The 21,156-nt window shown below is 42.0% G+C and overlaps 1 protein-coding gene across 1 annotated transcript in view; it reads left to right on the forward strand.

The window, feature by feature from the left end:
- gfra4a (GDNF family receptor alpha 4a) overlaps positions 1-21,156 on the forward strand; it is a 109,555-nt gene that overhangs the window by 74,594 nt on the left and 13,805 nt on the right. The window contains exons 2-6 of the mRNA XM_070920524.1: positions 8,605-8,886; positions 10,596-10,676; positions 15,150-15,489; positions 18,010-18,119; positions 19,882-20,016. Coding sequence (XP_070776625.1) covers positions 8,605-8,886; positions 10,596-10,676; positions 15,150-15,489; positions 18,010-18,119; positions 19,882-20,016 — 948 coding nt within the window. The remainder of the gene's footprint in view (positions 1-8,604; positions 8,887-10,595; positions 10,677-15,149; positions 15,490-18,009; positions 18,120-19,881; positions 20,017-21,156) is intronic.

Genomic DNA, 21,156 nt, shown 5'->3' on the forward strand with positions numbered 1-21,156 from the left:
TGCAGCTGGCAGGGTGGATGTGGTTCAGTATGCTGTCAGCTATGCCCTCTAATGGGCTCTCTGACCATGCTTAAGGACAGACGAGTTGTTCAGGCCCAGGTGGGTCTCACTTATGTGAATGAGCCTTCATTAATTTCCTCAGTATGCAGTCATGCAAAGCTGCACAGTTTCTCTCCTCGGAAAAAAAAACAGCAAATAAATGTAATTTAGTCACTTATTTAAACAGTCAATCATATTTTTTTTATTATTATCAATATTGTGATAATATAGTTTACTATTTTTATTTTAATTAGTGCTGTAAAGGTTTCATTTCAGCCTAATACACTCCACCTGTACTTTGTTTAGTGCTAATTAACAAATGTTAGCATGCTAACATGCTACATTAAGATGGTGAACATGAACCATTATATTGTACCTGCTAAACATCAGCATGTTAACATTGTCATTTTGCTGTGCCTCAGTATATACAGCCTGACAGAGACTCTTTGTCTAGTTACTGTCCATTTTTATGGAAATTCATTTTCTGACCAGTGACAGAACAACATATCACACAGAAAGACATCAAATAGCTTCCGTCCTCACGGTGTCAAACATTGTGTTCTTCCAGACTCAAAGACTTCCAGCGTGTATCACCTTGTCATCCTGTGTTTACATGTACATGTTCTCATTGTTGAAGAGAAAGAGTCGAGTCTCCCCCCGGTGTTATAAGCTGGTCATCATGACGGACATGGGGGGGGGGGGGATTCAGGATGATGTTTTTCACCAGACTCAGAAGTCTTTCGAAGAACGGCTTCACCAGCAAAGTTTCAGTATCCTGAGGATTCTCTTTTTAAGCTCAACGAAAAGAACTGACCCACACAGGGCAGCCATACATCTTAACACCTTGAATGACTGTGTAGAAAAATAGGAAGAGAAGTTCTTTACTGGCCCTCAAGGACCTCGGTCTGCCTGAAGGTGGATCCATTGTTGGATCTTGCCACAGGCTCTCAGCTCCCAGCTCTCCTCACCCCCACCTTAACCTCTCGCCTCTTTTTACACTCACCCTCAGTTCAGACTGGCCTTCCAAAAAATAAAACTGTGATAGGTAACAGTGAAATAACTTAACCACTGACCATTTTCTTCTTTCTTCTTCTGCTCATCGCACCCAGTTTAATGTTGAGCCGTACCACTACCGCAAGTGTAAAGAAGTTGTCAGTATGATATACTAAATGTGTTCATAGTAAAGTACTCAGAGTACAGTGTATTTCCACTCACTTACATTTCCTATTTCAGGGACTTTTCATGCTCTCAGATCAGTTGAAGAAAGAAAGGAATAAAAAGAAGAAGGAAGTGAATATAACAAAAGAATAAAAATGGATCACAAGAAGCAAAGAACAAGAGAAAGTTTTAAAGATTTAGTCTTTTTCCGTAAACAAATTATTTCAAATTCATACAATCTGAATCTGCAATAATTATAATGTGGTGGAGTAAAAAGTAGTTGACAAACAATCTCAACTCAACATCCATTCTGGCTTCCTCTGGAGCTTCTGACTGTGTGGTCCTCCTCATCAACAAGCACTGCAAATATTCAAACTTCCAATGGAATAAATAAAAAGTAGTCGAGTCGAGAAAGAAAGAGACAGACACACACACACACAAGGGGAGAGAGACGGAGACAAGAGGAGAAGCTGAATCTCCTGGGGGATGAAGATCCAGATCTAAAACATCTGGCGAGAGGCACTGACAGCAAAGGGGAGAGAGAGAGAGATCCCAGGACGGCCGACGGTCCAGCACAGTGAAAAGAGGATGAGGAGGAGAAGCAATGGAGGGAGAGACACACACAAACAAAGAGAAGTGGTTTACAGAAAGTTTACCACATTCAGCTGGAAGTACTTGGCTTATAGATTCATTGAGACTGAGGCCGACCCCTCCAAGGTAATGATAGGTGCAAGGTAATCAAAACTATACAACCGGCTGAAAGTTAAAGCGAAAAGATGAGTTTAAAGTTTGGATTTAAAGGTTTCAGTAGAGTCAGACTGTCTGATATCAACAGGGAGGCTTTTCCAGAGGAAGGAAGGAATGGGGACACGCAGGAGAGGAGTACAACAACATTTCACTCTGAAGTAGTAGTTCAGGAAAAAGTATCACCGTCTTACATCTGTACTGCTTTCTACCTCAAAATACTTATGAGAATATCCAGCAAAAGGCAAATGCTATTCTATTTCTGTTTAATATAATTAAAACCTCGTGAAATACCTTTAATTTATATTCACATAAAAAGTGTCTTCATCATAATGATATCCAATTTAGACTTTTTCAAGCTGCTGATTAATGTCTTAAGCCTTTGTCTTTTATTTCTTTTCAAATACTGATCTAGTAATCTAACTTCAGTGCAATAATCATTTCACTCCCCCATCATATCATTCACACCACTGAGGAGATCAGTCTGAAATCAATTTATTATTATCTCGCGCGACATGAATGTGTCGGCAAAAAGTATGATCTCTGCTTCAAAAGAGTGAAATTCTTTTCTCGCTCGGGTTTTTGAAATTGTTAAAACAGTTTTTCATCAAGCTTCCAGATCTCAGCGTGTATATACATGCCCGCACACACACTTTCAATTAGAAGAAAACAAAGAAAAATGCCCAAATTGCAGCTGCGTGGTTATTCTGGACCAGCTACGGAATGATATTGACTTTCTTCAGGATGGATTAGTCACCGAGGAACCCGGGAAGGAAATTAGTATTCTGCATCACAGCCAGAGTGGTCTCTTGGTTCTCTCTAAATTTCATCATGTTTTGCTGAATCAATGATACAGAGCAAAAGGACCCTATCACAGCATATTTTTGAGGACCAATTATTGTCCGAGTAAGTCTCTCTGCAAACTAAATTTATGGTAAAGTGTCTAAATAGTTTTTGCACTATTGTGTGTACGAGTGGATTTACACGAGCACGTTTGTTCTTTCACATTGCCGTGTGTGTGTGTGTTTGCGTGCGTGCGTGCATTTATGGGAAGAATATTAGCTTTTTGTGTTTTGGCAATACTGCTGGGGAGAAGAGAGGGCATTATTAGTAGCTGTGAAAGCAGAGACAACATAGCAGAAGAAACCCCAGCAGACACAGTGAGTCATCTTGGTTAAAAAGTGTTTGGGGAGGCGCAGTTAGCTAATAAGGAACTACAATATACAGTAACAAGAGCACGGTCCCTTGGTAGCACTGTCAAAGATTTACCAAACAATGCAAGAGCCTGTTATCTCTAATAGGATTCATCATACTGTCTATAGCAAGTCACTCAGCCATTCAGCAACTGATGAAGAGAAAGATGGTTTTTGTGCAAAGTCTAGTCAAGAAAGCATAAACGAAAAACAAACAACAACATGCGCAGTGCACCAGCTCAAAATGAGAAAACAAACTTCGTGAGCTTAGATCTCGGTTAGTTCAGTCAATGTTGTGAACTTGGAGTTGCAACTTGGAAACTAGAAGTTTCAAGAGTCGCTGCAGACGCTGACTTTAAGACTCGACTGAAAGGATTTAGTTGAATGCTGAATATTCTCTCTGAAATCTTTGTGCAGTAAGTTGTCCCACTGCCTGTTGTGCATTTCAAGTCAAGTTTATTTGTACAGCTCAATATCACACATGATGTCTCAATTGAATTTGCAGGCCCACAACGACGGCTGGAGCAAAGTATCAATTTTCAGCATCAATCAGCTAATGGATTGATTGAAAATGTCTGCTAGATATTAACATAGAAAAGAAAGATTTTTAATGAGCGCAAAGTCGCAAAATGTTCATATAGAACATGTGCAAAAAACACTGGTTTTCCCCAACAATATTATGATAAATCGTATTTGTAGCAATTCAATATCTGCTGATAGCAACTAAAGCATGATTCATGTTATTAAGGTTATGATGAGGCAAATCAAAGCACTTGATTAAGGTTGGGGAAAGATCGGGGTCTCGGTGTACAGTCAATCTTTTACCAAGACCACGTTCTCCCATAACCAAAGGTTTTAGTAGCCTAAACTTATCCACACTCAGGATGCAAACCTCTTCAAAATATGCAGTAAACACAATCTCTAGAAGACAGGGTTGCATTTAGTCCTTAAAATATAAAAAATACCAATCAGAAGTTCTGAGAGCCCAAGATGACGTGTTCACGGTGCTTGTTTTGTCCGACAAACAGTCCGAAACCCAAAGATATTCAATTATATATAAGATGATGTGGGGGGGGAAAAAACGGCAAGTCCTCACATTTGAGAAAGTGGAATCGGCAAATGTCTCCAGTTCAACACCAAACTGCAAACTGCAACCTCGGTCGTAAACGTGTAGTTCAATGAATACATCTCTGACACTGTCAATCAAAACTCAACATTCTTATCTTTGTAAACGTAGAGTTTACGGCTGAGCTGTTGCATATTGTGAAGATGTACCTAATAAAGTGGCCTCTGAGTTGCCACTCCAGCCAAAAGCTCTGAGAGAAGAAAAGGAAATACAAATCAAACAATTCAAAAACTTCGCACAGTCGACGTTGTATGTTTGTGTAACAAGACATTTACAGATAATGAACATGGTTTATGATCCCGCACTGTGATTCTCTCTTTGGGGAACACAACTTTGAAGATGACTGAGCAGTAAAGTTCTGACTGTTGTTGTTTTCTGGGATATTGACTCACAAAAAAAAAGCTGAGTCAGCCTTCCTGCATGCAAAATTTTATCATTGTCATCACTATCTCCGTTCTGGTCCCAGTTTTATCTTCATCGCTCATTTTATGAACTCTTTGCAGTGTTGAACATCACTTATCAAGAATCAAATCTTATTGAGCTTCCTTTATGTGACGTAACAAGAGCGCAGTGCTTTCTGTGGAGCGGCTCTTATAGATTTTAAAGGAAGCTTTCTCTCGTTGGCTGATAGCTAGCGGCTGATGGCAGTGACCGATGCCCGGTGGCTGTGGAGGAGCCGGGGGTTTAGGTGGGAGGCAGAGAGACGTGAGGAGCCACTCGATGAGATGAGGGGAGCTTGAGTTCTCTCACCACCCCTACACCTGTTTCCTTTGAGTAGAGAACCCAGCGGCGAGCGAGAGAGGAGGATAGGAAAGGTAGTTACTTTGTGTTTGCTGTAAGGTTTTATTGTAAATTGTTGTTTACAAAGTTATATTGTAGTAGTTGCAGCTGTAAATCAACACGTAAATTGTAAATATGCTCGCAGGATCACGGTTGTTTTCATTTCGTATCCCACAACGCTGTCAACAGTTTTTCAGCTAATGCTAACATGGACAGTCCCCCGCTTTGTCTGCCAGAAAACATTGGAAACTGTTTGGCTTTTAGCTGCGAGAATGAAGCCCGTGCTGCAGGAGATCACAGGAATGAAAAGTGAATTCAGTTTTGTTGTTTTTTTTGGGGGGGGGGGGTGGTATCCCGTTTCCTTGAAAATCTTGAACCACACCAGGTGTGTTTGTGTGCGAGTGACAGATGAGAGAAAAGGAGGGGGGGGGGGGCAGAGAGATAATTGGAGAGGATGACGCGAGCAGAGAGGAAATCAGAGAGGAACAGAAACAAAAAGCGAGAGCTGAAACTGATTATTTACCTCAGTGGGATAAACAGGGAGGCATATAGGATGGAACGAATTTGAATGACAAGGCAACTGATTTCTCCTAATTGGTTTTGACTGTCTCTCTTTGAACTGCTGGTGCGCCGCGGCTCTGTTTCCAGGCAAACAGCTATCTCTTGCAATCTGGAGTGCTGCTTAATTTCTCAGACAAATATCAAACCTCTCTCCACACTGGATTAGTTGCAATTTAATAAGATTTGCTCTGCTGCTGATCACCGGGGGCTTTTTCTTCTGCCTTGAAGCTGAAGGGAAGCCAAACCTTGGCTTTAAGGTTCTTCTGTGCTCCACCTTCCACATCCGCACACCCACACACACCACCCACGCATCTGCTCCCACCTGCAGCTCCACACACTCGCATAAGAGAAGAAGAAATCGCTCTAAATGTGTTTAAACCGAGCGAAGAACACGACCACAGGGGCGAGATGATATCATGCATTTCCAATGCAAATCTGCATTTTAAGAGTTTTCTCTGAGCAAGCGACATCTTGACATAAGGCTTTCGTCACTTGATCCAAGAAAACTTGCGAGTGGAGCTGATTTGCATCGAAAACGAATGACATTATCTCACCCTGCGTTTTTTTTTCCCCCCCTCCCTTTGCTTTACAAAAAATAAATCTGATTTTAAGACTCTATAGTGGAATGAATGACTTGTTGAGGCGGATATTTTCTGTCAAGACCTCAGCGAAGATGAGCTCTTCACTTGAGTGACAGATGCTTTCTCTCAATAGCATCCACAAACACCCCAAACCCACAGACCCATTGCCTCACTGTCTGTCTAGACTTTTATTGACAGCTTACTGCTAGATTAGCTGACTCCTCGGAAAGGTTGAGAAGTCTCCTGCTGAGCGCGCGGCAGTTAACCCCGTTTTCTCCACAACTACAGCAAGCTTCGGCTCAGGATGGAGACTCAATTCATACCCTTTTCTGTTTCATCTGACCATCTCTTGAGTCACGTAACCCAGGGAGGGGTCAGGTTTGAGCCGGGCGAAGACGTAGAACTCTGACAGTTGTGCCGTTGGAAAATTAGCAAGCTCCTGCCTTGATTAGGATCCTGCTTTCGTTCCTGATCACTTGATTGAGCTGTGATGGAATCAAATTTGATTAAGATTTAATTACTGAACCGACTCGCAGCACAGAGTCTCACCAAGTATTCAGTGACAGAAATGCTTTTGGACATGATTTCTGGGAATCTGTCAAGCAGTGGATAACCAATTCTTCTCACTTGTTTAAAACTCTCACTATCATTACAGTACATTACACCATCATTTTAGATAGCTTTATAATGCTTTCTAAAATACTAAGAGAGCGGTGAATGGTAGTACCCTTAATACAGCTGCACAGTTTCCCCCGTTTTCCTTTAAGTAGATTTAAAGTTCAGTATCATCTTTTTCCGCCCCGTCTGACAGTATTTCATATATATTCTGTCTCAGCTTGTTCCAGCTCTTTATCAGAGCTATGTGATGTTTACACTAGGTGAAATATTCAAACCCAAGACTCCATATTTTCATAGCTGCACCGTTCCCTCAAATGGAAATGTCTTGTGCATCATTTTAAACACATTTCAGACATTCAGCCTGACATATTTGGTGTTTGGAAACTTTGGGATTTCCAGTACAGTAAAAAAGTAAAAGTTCTGTGGGTTTGAACAAAGTTTGGCTGCACGGTATGAGTTTGTACTGGCTGACCCACCATTAAGTTAATGGTTTTTTTTTAGCCAAGCTAGCAACATGGCTCTATGGATGGCTATGTCATTCAGTCATTCTGTCTAAGTACAGCCTCATAGAGCCATTAGCATGACTGTGGACTCTTAATTTGTAGTTTGGAACGATGCAATATTGGTCCTAGTGATGTTGTGCCTATTGTTTATGCTTATAATTGTATATTTTAGGACACGTATAAAGTAGACACATGGATGGATTAAAAAACACGACAGCACTTTTAAGGGTAAGTCTAAGAGCTGTCAGACAGCTGGGGAATAAACAAGCATTTACTCTCCTTAGGGGAATAAAACTTGCATGTTATTAGTGCCACAAGAAACAAGACAACAGTAAACCCCCACAAATGATGCGGCCGACCTGTAACAAATATGACACTTTGTTTTGACTGGAGCTGAAACATTTCACTGTAATTTTGAACATGTCAGGATATATTGGTGAGATGCATCATCCCCCCAAGTTTCATCCCAATCCAGTCAGTGGTGTCAGATTTATTCTATGTGACAACTGTATGAATTTATGAATAATAGAGCACCCCCCTCGGGTTTGTGAATATCATTTTAAAATGCTGGAATACAATAGTGAGATGCATCGTTGACCAAGTTTGATCGCTACTGACAAGGGACGTGGAAATGTAATCCAATTATTAAATTCAATTCAATTTAGATTATTTTAGCAGTGATTCAGTGGATCATAAAATCTCACATTCATTCTTTTTTTAAATTGTCTCTGACAAGTCCCACTACTTCATGGCACTGTATGGAAGTGCATCACTAAGTTGCTGTTGTACACCTTTAAGTTGAATTTGAACTGTTTTGTAAAAAAAGTACAATGATGATTCAGTCAATGACAATCAAACACAAAGAAGTAAAATGGTTTTAGGTTTAAACCCATTTTTAAAAAATCCCTGGAACATCAGCCCTAAAGTAAAAAGTACAATCTGGAGACTTTTAACAAGGTAGCTTAGCCGTTTCTCCAAGCTCTCATTGGTGTATATTTAATATGGCTAACCATGGCAAAATAAATGAAAGTCATATTTTTCTGCTTTCATTAGTTTCCTTTGTGTCATTGAGTTTTGTCTGTTCTTTAACTCGCAGTTTTATTTGTTTGTTTGTTTGTTTTATTTGGGGCTCAGTGTACTGGATCCATTATTGTTTCTACATCCAAATAAGCCTCTGAAAGCTTCACTGAGCAAGTGTACAGAAAACCAATCCATAGACCGGTCTCCTGCTCCGAGCTCGTCATGGGGGACCACAACATGACGCTTACCAGTGGATAACCTCTGTCTGTCTTGTCTCGCAGGAGTCCCACGTATGGCTCTCTCTGCAGGCGGGAGGGACTGCCTGCGTGCAGGGGACACCTGCTCCAGCGACGACACCTGCAGCCCGCGACTGCGCACCCTCAGGCAATGTGTGGCGGGGGACGGCAGCATGAAGCTGGGGCCCGGGGCGCGAAACCAGTGTGAGAACGCCATGACGGCGCTGCTGTCCACTCCTCTGCATGGCTGCCAATGTAAACGAGGCATGAAGAAGGAGAAGAACTGCCTGAGCATCTACTGGAGTCTGCATCAGTCTGTGCTACACGGTAAGTCTGGCATTAACACACCGAATCTGATGGTTCTGTTCCCGAGAGGTGGGCGGGAGCAGGTACAGTATGTTATTGGGATTATCAAGTGTGTGCCGCCCATTACGCACGAATTAGGCCTCCGCCTCCAGACAGCTCAACAGTAAATTCCAGGCTTAAATGAAAAGAGTGATTATTGTGTCAAAAAAAGTTCAAACTGAGGCTCTGATTCCTTTTGTTCCACCCACACTCATTGTATTTGATCACTTTTGTGCTTATTTCAAACGCTTTGCACTACCGTTGTCATTTCCTACACTGAACCAGTATTTGTAGTACATTTCAATTCAAATGTACTTTTATATTTAAAAACAACTGAAACTGTGAATATCATAACATTGTGATTACCCTGCAAGTCAAGTGCAAATGTAAATAAAAAGACATGTAGATAATGAACTAATTAAACAGTAAAGCTCAGCTGCCCAGGTTTCATACACCAACCATCATTATTTCCAGGCTGGAGTGAGTTATAATACCTACGCTGGCTAGACTACATAATAGAAACACTTTATTCAAAATGTCTGAAACAACTGAAGCAAACAGTCCTTAAACATGGCTAATATTAGGTTTCAGGCTGTTTAATAGAACAACCATTTAGTCCAATGTACATGTCATTTTCCTTTTAGTTAGCTGTGGCGGCTGTTCCTCCCCAGTAAACATTGATGTGGCGATTTGCAAAAGACATCTAGATGTCAACGTTAAAACTGGTCACAAAATTAAAAGTTTCCACTGTTTCAACAGCATCTGAACAATATTTCAACATGTAGTTGTGACCTGCTTCATATTGCAATACGGTCATTTAAATGCTCTTGAAACAAAAGTTATGAGCCATCAATGTAGTTTTATTGCGTTTGGTGTATTTTGACGTGATTCTCAAGACCATTGATACATTAAACAAGCTGCTTTTATTTATTCACACATGCTGCAGTTTGGACAAAGATTGCGTGGCCTCTTTCCTCTTTCCTTCAGTAACCTCATGCTGGTTTGAGAACCTACGTATTAAAGTGCTGATTGCCAGACCTGTTTTATAACTTAAAGCAGCTCATTTGTTTTCAGCCTCATATGACCTGCTTTCGTTGCTGTTTGCAGTTAATTTACTTAAAAATTTAACTTCTTTTTAATTAAGTTAAAGCTGGATTACCAAGCGGGCAACTACCCTGAGGCCCCAGAACCCCCGAAATCCCCCAAAGTGGCCCAAAAGTTACTGACACTGCATGTCAATTGGTTTTATTAACTTGTTTGGAGAATTAGCAGCGGCAGAGTGTTATATAAAGTAACACAGGTCCTGCATTAATAGGTCATTTTGAGACCATGTTTCCGTGTTTCTTTATTATTTTAGTTTATATTTCGCTCATATGGTGTACATTTATAAAGTTGTGTTTATGAAAATTACCACAAACTAACTGACACACCAAAAACATGGGGGCAGGTTGAATTATTCCAGCCTTTTACTTATTTATGGTGAGAAGACAGATCATCATCTGGTCTCAGGTCTGCTTCTTGACAGGGTGCATACACAATGCACAGAGGGTGGTAGTTAAGTGGTGGGGCGTCAATATAGTCCCCCAACAGGTTAATCTGGTCATGCATGAAGCGTTTGAATTATTTGGTCTAACTTTGTATGTAACTTTTATGATGAGCGTGTTGCCATTGTCTGTCCTCTGTGTCGGCAGGACTCAGCCTGGTGGAGAACTACCCGTATGAACCGGAGGAGAGGGGCTCTGACTACGTTCGTCTGGCCTCCATCGCTGCAGGTGACTGGGCGACTGTCTCTCTGCTTCTGCTTTCAGTTACTCTCACAAAAATAAATAAATAAGCGGGTCCCGACCAAGTTATGCGTCAAAGAAAGAGCAAAGCGAGATGTCATCCTGCGTCATTTTGACGGAGTAGACGGGTGGGTGTGCAAAATGTTTGATGAGTAGCAGCCCACACTTTGCTTCTGTCTTGCCTCTGAGCCTGTGGGCAAGCCGCGGGGCTGGTATGTGCTGCTGTTAGCCCTAGAGGCACAGATTAATTACCTATTTACTTTAATGCAGCTGGAAGCAGCAAAGCCGGGGGGGGGGGGGCCGAAGGGGGGAGAAGAGACAGAAACAGAAAGAAAGAAAGTCATGGTAAGAGGTGAGAGGGAGAAAGAAAATGGAAGACAGACAGAGCTGGTTTGTTTTTCCCGTTCCCAGTTCGTAAAAGAGAGAGGCTGCACACAAATGAGGAGTTACATTTTTGTTTCACTGGAGAGGACATAAAGTCAAGTGTTTTGTTTTCTCCAACGGCAATTATACTCTGGATGAGTGAAGCTGAGATAGAGAGTCTGTGAAACTTAAATAATGACTTCAATGAAGTGATTAGTGTGGAAGGCATTCATGCATGCCGTACATTGTAATGATAAATGTCCTACAATCACACAAAAAAAAGTTTAAACAAGTGGATAATGATAGCTCAAAGGGAGGACCGCTGCTTAATTTAAACATTTAAATACAGTCTGTTTATACTAATAAAGCAGTGTTTGAGAAAATTAACTATGTCAATATTATATAATATAAGGACACCTGCAAAAATGAGTGCAGGGTAAGGATGAAAAATACTAATATTTCACAATCCTCTATGTTTTTATACTACCTGGTAATTAATTGCATGATTTAGATCAGTCTGTGTCATTTTGAGGGATAATACTGAGCTACTCTGGAGACAGCGAGCTCACCGTCTGACACAAAGTGTATTTTTTCTAATCTAGATCAGCAGTGTATTTGTGATATTTATCACGGGATCAGGGATATCCTCTTGATATTAAAAATGCACGAGGTAGTTTTGTATGTTGGCAGCTCCTAATGGCAATGTATCAGCGTCAGTGTCAAATACACATTCGTTATGGTTTCAAACCGGATGTAATGCAAGGTGACGGAGTTTTTTACAGCACAGGGATAAGAAAGGCAAATGATTTAACAGAGTGGTTTGAGGCCAGTTCAGGAGACAGTTTGCATAATAGCCTTAAAGGTAAATTGAGGTTATGTTCAGTTGTACTGCAACTCTACAGCTTTACAATGGAGTCCATTAAACTTTAAGGCAATCTGAACTTTAAAGCACACATCTGAAATGTTTGTTATAGTATTATTATTTTTCACATCACTCTGTAAAACTGCGTTAAACAGTTAAAGAATTATTTTGGTTTACTACAACTTGGATCAAATTTTTATAGGTTTAACCATCATTTTTATTGATTATGATAACATTGTACTCACCAAAGTAATTATTGAGATCTATAAAATGGAGTCTGACGGGACAAGAAGCAGGAGCAGTCAGACGATCAGGCAGATTTATTTGGAGAGAATTAAGGCGAACAGTAAAATTATAAGCCATTACTGTCGTAAGTATCCAAACATCCATCACAGGTTGCAGACATTTCAGGAGCGCTCTCTATAAGTTGTCCTTACAAATGAAGAGGTTGTTGTTAAACTGGTGCCATGTTTACATAGATTAGATCACAGATTAGGGAAATGGGATAAATTGTCCTCACAGTATTTGTATATGAGAGGAAAATGCACTGAAAAAACACACGAAAATAACAAAATAATTCAGATATAGTGGACGTCCCCTTTAACATGCTTGATCATACGTTTTTGTGACCTCATAAATAAGCTGCGTATTAGAATGACACCACTCGTTTTTAGGCCGCTTTGAATTACAGCAGCACCAGACTTGCACTGTACAGCCTCCTCGTAAATTTCACTCCAGCAACTCCAAGGGAGGTCAAAGTTGACATCCATGCCATGCATCTCGACAAGTCAACTGCCAAAACAACAAAGACGTGATTAATGGATGTTTTTCCACCCTTATAGCATCTCCCTCAAACAGAGTAATGACCCTTTTCAAAGACGCCGGAGCCACAGCTCATCATATTTTGAGGAGTATTCAAAATACAGAGTTCTTCACCCTTCACCAATTCATCTCTTAACTAATGTGAAGTCAGTGGTTTAAACACATTAGTTGTGTTTTAAAAAACACAACTAATTTCCTGACTTGGATTTTCTTCGTCACACACCTTTGTTGGGTCTCTAAAGGAACAAGTTGGTCACAAGCTCTGTAAAGCATTAAGGAAATCATACGATTACAATGAAGGTAAATTGTGGAGCTTTAATTGGAGAGCATTTACATCCAGATTAGGAGCAGTTCTTGCCCTCATTGTCCTACTGCACATGTCAGGGGACTGTGTATAAAAACAGGCTACAATTTCTGCATTGTTCATCCATTTTGAACGTGGCCACCCTCAAACTCTCTTCAAGAAATACTCCACTGAAAGTCTATCTTTTGAGAATCAAATGTTCAGTTTGTGTAGGCTTGAAAAGTGGCTCTGAAGGGTTTGTAGCTTTCTCCTTCACAAAGGATGACTGTTGTACTCAGCAACGGTAGTAACAACAGACCCAAACAATAATCCACCAATTGACATGGCAACATTTTGTTTGTTGTTGACCAGCGTAATCATTGTCTTTATGGTAACTTTACCAATACATTTCTGTAAATACGCTACAAGGCATGTAGTAGTAGTATGCTTAGTTGTTTAGTGGCCATTGAAATTGCGGGTAACTGCTGAGGCTCCTAGCTGAGTACAGCTGCCGTCCTTCATAGAGGAGCAAACTTTTCAGAGCCACGTTTGAAACCTGCAGGTTGTGAGTATGTGATACACAAAAGCGGTGAAGTATTCCCTTCACGGGCTGTTAGCGGTGATCAGATCCATGTTGGATGAACTGCAGGAAGTTTAGAGTAAATTTCTGCATTTTTCCAAATTGACAAATACGACAAAAGCTGTGTGTAAAATGTTATCATAACTGTTAGCAATGGTCAAGAATAGCAAAATCTCCTTTTGTACTTCAGCCTCAGACACGGTGTCATTTGAAATCCTCTGCACTGGTGTTATGGAACCAAAACAACAGAATGTGTCAGTGTCCAAATACTGGCAGACTCCACTGTAGATCTAAAATTTAGACATGCGATGATGAATATTATAGGACCAGGGCTGCGACTGGAAAACAAACCAGAGTGGCTCCCGTGAGGAACAGCTCAGGACTCTGGTTGTACTGGGCATGAATGTGAAGCGGGGTGTTCCTGGATAAGAGTATGCATGCTCAGCAAGTCTCCTCTGAATAAATAACGGTTAAGAAAAAACACAATGACAAGATAAAAACGTATGTGCATATATGTTTCCCACGCATTTGGCCACTGGATGCAGTTTGTCATCCCACCCTGCAATCCCATCAGGTCCTCCTATCCTCCCGCCTCGGCTGCTTAGCAGTTAAGTTGGGAATAACCTATGCTCTGTGATGGGTTGTTAGCTTGCTCTTCATATTTTATATGACAGCTTGGTGAGAGCCGAACTCACCAGGAGACACAACTACAGGCAGTTTACAAACTAATGAGCGGCACTATCTGCCAGAGGAGCTGAGCGTCATCATGGCCGTATTGACTGGGAGGTCACCTGGGAAAAAAAGCACACATGATGATGGATTGGGAAATAATGTGGCCAAAAAAAGATGGTTATGAAAGGGGGCTTTCCGCTGCCTCCACGAAGGTGGCTCATTACCTCGGAAGTCAGAGGGAGCATGTGCACTGAGGGAGGCAGAGGTGGACAAAGTTGAGAAAGAATGGATGGAGAGGGGAGAGACAGATGGAGTGGGGGGTGATGGCAGCGCTGAGAGTGGCAGACACTCAGCGAGGGAGGAAGATGGCGAGGGAAGGAGGGAGTCAGGTGAGTGAGGGATGGACCCAGATGTAGGGAGGGAGTGTTGGAAAGATGGATAGATGGATGAATGGGAAGGAGCAGTAATTACAGGCCTTGTTGTGCGGTTGGAAAGATAGAGGAGCCGCTTTTTCAGCACTGCCACTTTGCATTAACCCAGCAGAATGAAATATTCAGCCATTAGGCCTTGGCTGAAACACATCCCGTGCCCGGGCTCATGCAACATTTAAACACCATTCATGTTCTATTCATTACAAGGCGGGCTATTACATATAATCATCATTTTGGTTTAGTTTGCACTTCAAGACACACATTTATTTTTTTTTTATCTGTAAATGCAACACTGCTTCTGAGTGCAGAGGTGGGAGAGGCAAGTCAATACTGACTCCAATTAGGCCTTCAAATCATTGGAAAACATTGCCTGGGATTTGATTTTCTCAACCCGCACAGAAGGATAAAATGTTTTCTACCTTCCATTTGTGTCACATTCTCCTTCTAGAGTCTGAAGTAACAACGGTGAACCGCTGCCTGGATGCTGCCAAAGCATGTAACATAGATGAGACGTGTCAGAAGCTTCGTACGGAATACGTCTCGTCCTGCATCCAGCCGTCAGCCCGCTCGGGGCCATGTAACCGACCAAAGTGCAACAAGGCGCTAAGGAAGTTCTTTGACCGTGTTCCCCCTGACTACACCCACGAGCTGCTGTTCTGTCCCTGCACTGACACGGCCTGCGCAGAGCGCCGCCGGCAAACCATCGTGCCATCATGCTCATACGAAGACAAGGAGAAGCCCAACTGTCTGGCTCAGCTGAGGATCTGCAAAGCAGACTACGTGTGCAGGTAGAAATTTGAAATGTTGTCCTACATGCTGCCTACTGCCAAGAGCGTTTACATTCACTCTCCTGAGTTGGCATCTTTCGACTGAAGTGATCAGTTGCAGCAACTGTGGCTTCTGTAAAAGGATGACAAAGGCGACTTAGCTCAGTCACTACACATCGCATTAATGCTGAACCTTTTTCAAAGCTTACCACTGTCATCAGATATTGGTAAGACATTGTTTTGTTAGTATAGTGTAAAGTATCCATGACAGCAAACACTGATTGATTTAAAAAGTCCTGGTGTGTTCAAGTGCTGCTGTGATGTCCAAGATTTACAGCTGAAATAAAACAATTCAATGGTTAGTGGCGGAAAGTAGATTCTCAAATAAATGGAGAGACAAGCTTTGACACGCTACATCAGCTTATCGAGTTTTTATGTGTAACTCCACCCTGCATGAGTTTACGGACACGTCCAACATCATGTTTGATCTGCCAACTGAGGAAACTATGTGGGTCTCTTTTTCTTGTTAGATGTTTGACCAGCTCCACGAGCCACTTTGGCTCTCTGTTGTTTCACACCGGAGGGGTATTCTACAACTGACTGGTGCAAGCTTGGGGAGTGGTCTGTAAGAGCTGGAGCAACTCCAGTATACAGACTGAACACGGACTTTTTGAATTTCAGGAAGTTCTTTAATTATCAAAAATGACGCTAAATGGTGTACAATTGAGCAGGGAGCAGCATTCAAATCACACAGTAAGTGTGAAAAATATAACGATTAACATTTGCAAACAGCAAAATGGCAAACTCAGTTCATTTCAATCGTGACGTCATAATTAGTGGATTTGCTGAAATGTTTTCCAGTAGGTTAAACTTTGATAAATTATGACACGTTGACCAATAACAGTGTTGACCTTTGAGGGGAAAAGAGAATCCAAAACAGAGGAAGCTATTGTAGCTTAGCTGCCTTCGACAATCCACAAACGAGGCATTGTTTGTTTGATATGAATATGTCTCTTGAATACAGTGTGAGCTTCTTGTCCGGTAAGAAACTAAGCTAACTGGTATGCTAACTGACAGTTACTTTCAACTTTAATTTGGATTTCTTTTTTAAAAAGTATGTTGTTGACAGAAAGTGGAGTACCTCGGTTGATGTGGTGGCCTCGCACACTGACTTTCCCTCAGGACAATAAATGGCATTGTGTCTTAGAAGATAGGCCTGGCTGGTATGATATGTTCATTTAGATTTAATTAGTCAGTTGTGTTTAATTAATTCAATTGTTATACTCATTAACTGTGTTTAATCAGTTCAATTAAATTCTGCATTCATTTTGTGATGGAAGCAGCCAGGCGACAAGCAGACATGTGAAATAGTCATTATTAGAGCATCCATTATCATTTGGGATTCACAAATGACTTTCCTGCCAAAGAGCTCAGAAAATGTTTATCAAAGTACAGCCGAGACATCATCAGGATTAAGTAGTTTGTAGAAAACTGACCCTCTGTGCAAGATAAGCGTATTTATTCTACTTTAAATCCGTGTGCATGTGAGACACTGATGAAAACACAGATTTCATTCAAATTTAAATCGATTGTAAACGTCCAATCAGAAAGCTAACAATGTCTTATGCCGTCATTAAAATTCAGAGGGTGCATTTCTCTCTATTTCACTGGAGACTGGAGTTCTCATACCCACCCTGTCAGCCTCCTCTCTCTGACAGCAAATGGTCACCAGCATTTAATCTAGTTCCTCTTCAAATGTCAGGAAGACAAAGGGCTTCATCTGTCACGACTATCGATCAGGCATTATTCTCCCCCGCCGCCCCGATGGATGGAGTATCTCAAGGCCCCTGTGCGGCTGGCCAATCCCGCACCAGTCATCTGGCATTAAGCGGCAGCCTGCAGAGGATGCCTTCACTTAGCGCACAGCCTATGAGTTTTACGCACATCATTATAATGACATGACAAACGAGGGGAGAGCTGGGAGTCGTGGTGCCCTGAGGGGATCCCGTTGCAAATGCCAGGCGACGGGGGCCGATGATGTGATATGATGGCCGCGATAGCCTTGTGCGATGATGATGATGAGGCTTGATGTCTGGGCGGCCGGCAGGAAAGGTGAAGGAGGGAAGGCAGAGCGGCTGTGGGAGGGAGTATTTATATGGAAGATCCATATTTGTCTAATCTCCTCGCGGCCAGGCCTGCCAGACAGTGCCCACGGTATTTAGAGAGCAGAGCCAAGGCCTATCTTTGCCCCTCATTGACTCTTTACAGCCTGGCAGCCTTCCATAAGACAACGGGAAAGTGGGGAGGAAGAAAGGGAGGGATGAACGTCACCGGGGGTGACTCGAGAGGTTACTGAGGTGCTGCTGAGGGGGAGATCTTGAAGGGTAGAGGGAGCTGATGTAGGTAGGTAGATGGTTGTGGGTTTCAGATCCACATCCTGTCGCTGAGAGAAAGCACCGGTGCCGGCCACCCCTCGGTGACACGATGTGTGCAGCAGCCAAGCACGAGTAAATGATGGATGGCATGTTATTGCTCCCACAGGTCTCGCTGGGCACAGTTCCAGTATGATTGCCAACCTTCCGAGCAGAGCGCCAGTGGCTGCAAGCAGGAGAACTACGGAGCGTGTCTACTTGCGTACACCGGCCTGATAGGTAAGAACTAAATCTCTCTGTGCCAGCGCTGGCTCGCCCTCCTTCCGTGATGGATCAGGAACAAAAAGGTTTTAGAGGGAGGAAGGCGGAGAGCAGACAAGTGCACAGAACAGGACTCAAAAGAATGAATCAAAGATTGTGATGAGAAGCGCTGTTCACCGATCGATGGAGTGCTGATTAATGTGGCTGCCGCTTGCCCGGCCAAGTCGTCGGCATTATAAGTAGTGCAATTACAAGTATTGACCGCTGTTTTGAGAGAATTATCCCTGACGTGACGATGAGTGGGAGCGGGCAAAGGCGTAGAACACGGCTCATTGTACTTTAGATAAAAACTGAACAAAAGATCACATAATGCACAAAAGGTTGTTAAAAACCACTCCAACTAAACATGTCATTATGGGACGGCAGTACCGAACTGAAGTGCTTTCAAAGAGGGGCGGGGGGGTTGTTAAGTTTGTGAGGGACAGAAGGAGACAGATTAAGGAAGACAAGGACAGAAAGCTTTGCAGCAGTGATTGTCCATTCTGGACAACTGAAGTAGAAGTGAGATGCAGAGGTGTTGTTGTTTGTAAGTCCGGGACCCAGAAAATCGATGGAGGTAAATCAGAACTTTTTTTCGCCACACTGCCTCAAAGTGCAGCAATTCTATTTCCCACCTCTTTTAAAAATACAAGCTACAAGGCTATATTACCCTTCCCAGAGAATGACTTCCCAAATCATTTCCTGCCGAAAAGCTCCAAAGGCAGAAAAGAATAAAAAAAGAATACATCTCTCCGTGATGGTGCCTGGTCTTTGCACTGCGGGCCGCTACACTGGACTCAAAGTCCAGCGAGCTGCCTGCCCGGTGGATATGCATGTTAGAAAGAAACACTAAAAAGAAAAGCTAAACGACTGCTACTGTTTGGACTTTATCTGCTGTAACATCAGATAAGACTCAGAGATCAAGAGGATGATGCTGAACAAGCAAGCAGCTCTGTCTCTTTTTTATGCATATATATATATATATATATATATATATATATATATATATATATATAATAAACGTATCCACAAAGAACATCACATTTCCAAATAATTGCCTCTCACAAAAGATCAGAGTATTTTTAGCAAATGCTAGCTGGTTTCTGATTCCCTTTCCTTCTGAAACAGGAAATACACACACAGTACAACTTCGTTGGCTCAGTAATGTCAAGCTCTGTCAGCAGTCGGGACTGAACCGGTCAACATTGGATCACCAGGCTGCCGGGTTAACTAACCTGCCAGTCTGTGTGTCTCTGTTCGATTCGCTCCACTTTCATCTCTTCTTCATTCTAAATTCCTCTCAGTTTCTCTCTCGGTGAACACATTCACAGGCGCGCTGATAACTCAGTCTTAACCTGATTAGGGCAACGCTGCGATGATAAGAAATTGCCATGTAGATGCCTTTTTATTTGATTATCATAATCAGGGTAAGGTCATAATCAGGCTAAGCATAACAAGATTAAATCAGCCAGGATGCTGCTTTGTTGGGACTTTAAACTCCTCAGTCAGACAGTCTTCTGCCTTTCGTTTAAAACTGCTGTTTTTGTGAGGAGTTAACAAAAAACAGGGCAGCAGGTGGAAGAGTTTGAGTAACAAAATACAGCATAAAAAGACTTCTTAGTCATGTTATCTTATGTTCAGATTCAATCAAATGTAAACCACATAGTGAGAAGTTATATTACTTCAGTGTGCCTGTAAACATACATAAATGTGTTGGCTCCCCCTCTCCTCCCCTCTACAGGAAGCACAATAACTCCCAACTACCTTGACAACTCCACATCCAACGTGGGACCCTGGTGCTCCTGCGCAGCGAGCGGCAACCACAGGGAACAATGCAATGACTTCCTCGCTTTTTTCCACGACAACGTCTGCCTGAGTGAGTAACAGCTGCAGAGAGAGAGAGACCTCTGGAAACACAGTCACAATAACAACCCTGTCTGTACTTAAACAGTCACTGATACTTTTATACTGCAGAAGTCCTCTGATGTACTGTAACACTAACGCGAGTCAGCCTGAAGCCAGTTAATGAAAGGTTTTACATGCTGCTCTCAGATCTCCATCTGTAGGTAAAGAACACAACTTACAGACACGTCATTAACAACTACCATTGACAACACAAACATAGACCTGAAGAGGGCTTTACATGTCTTTTATATTATTACTTTTTTTTTTAGGCAAAATGAACAATGAATAATACTTTAAAATGACAGTGTAGAGGACTTTCCTCTAAAAGCATTCAGCCATCACATAAGTAGATTATACACAGTCAAATCAAAAATTTAAATAAACTACAACAGTAGTTCAGTCCGATGAGAAGATCGATGCCACTCTCTTAGATTAGTTTATTCTAGCCTACAGACGGGGGAAACAGCTAGCCTCGCTCTGTCCAAAGTTTTGTATTTTTGAACTTTGGTCAAAGCCAGGCTACCCGTTTCCTCCCGCTAAACTGCTAAGCTACGCTAATTACCCACCAGCTCCAGCTCTGTATCTGACACACTCATATTCTCATCCAGCTAACAAAATGAAGCAATATTTGGACTCATAACATCAATATGAAGTCCTAGCTACTGTCCTGTTCGTCAGTGAGAAAGACAAGTAAACAGACGACAGAGTCCTGCCCACACAGTCGAACTGATAAGTCATCTCTGACAACCACTTTGTTGCATTTTTCAATCTCCGTGGGGAGTGATGGCACTAGTGACACATCAGTGACACGGTAAAACCGCACAGTCTCTCCCTCTCCATGTGTTTACTTCAGTCAATATTTATTTACTTCTTTGCACAAAAACCGACTCGCACACAAACAACCCCCTGAGTGATGGCAGCGGTGACAGACCAGTGACATTAATGAAACAGTACAGCTGGTGGCACACATGGGTTACCACATGTCACATCTGTGTGTTTAGATTATGATGGGATTAAAAAAAAAAAGTATTTACAACAATAAAAACATGACTTTGTCAGTGGCAGACATCAGCGAGTGATAAACTGCAGTTACATAAGGATTATCCAGCAA

This window comes from Enoplosus armatus, chromosome 15 (assembly GCF_043641665.1).
Source record: "Enoplosus armatus isolate fEnoArm2 chromosome 15, fEnoArm2.hap1, whole genome shotgun sequence".
In the NCBI taxonomy this organism is placed as follows: Eukaryota; Metazoa; Chordata; class Actinopteri; order Centrarchiformes; family Enoplosidae; genus Enoplosus; species Enoplosus armatus.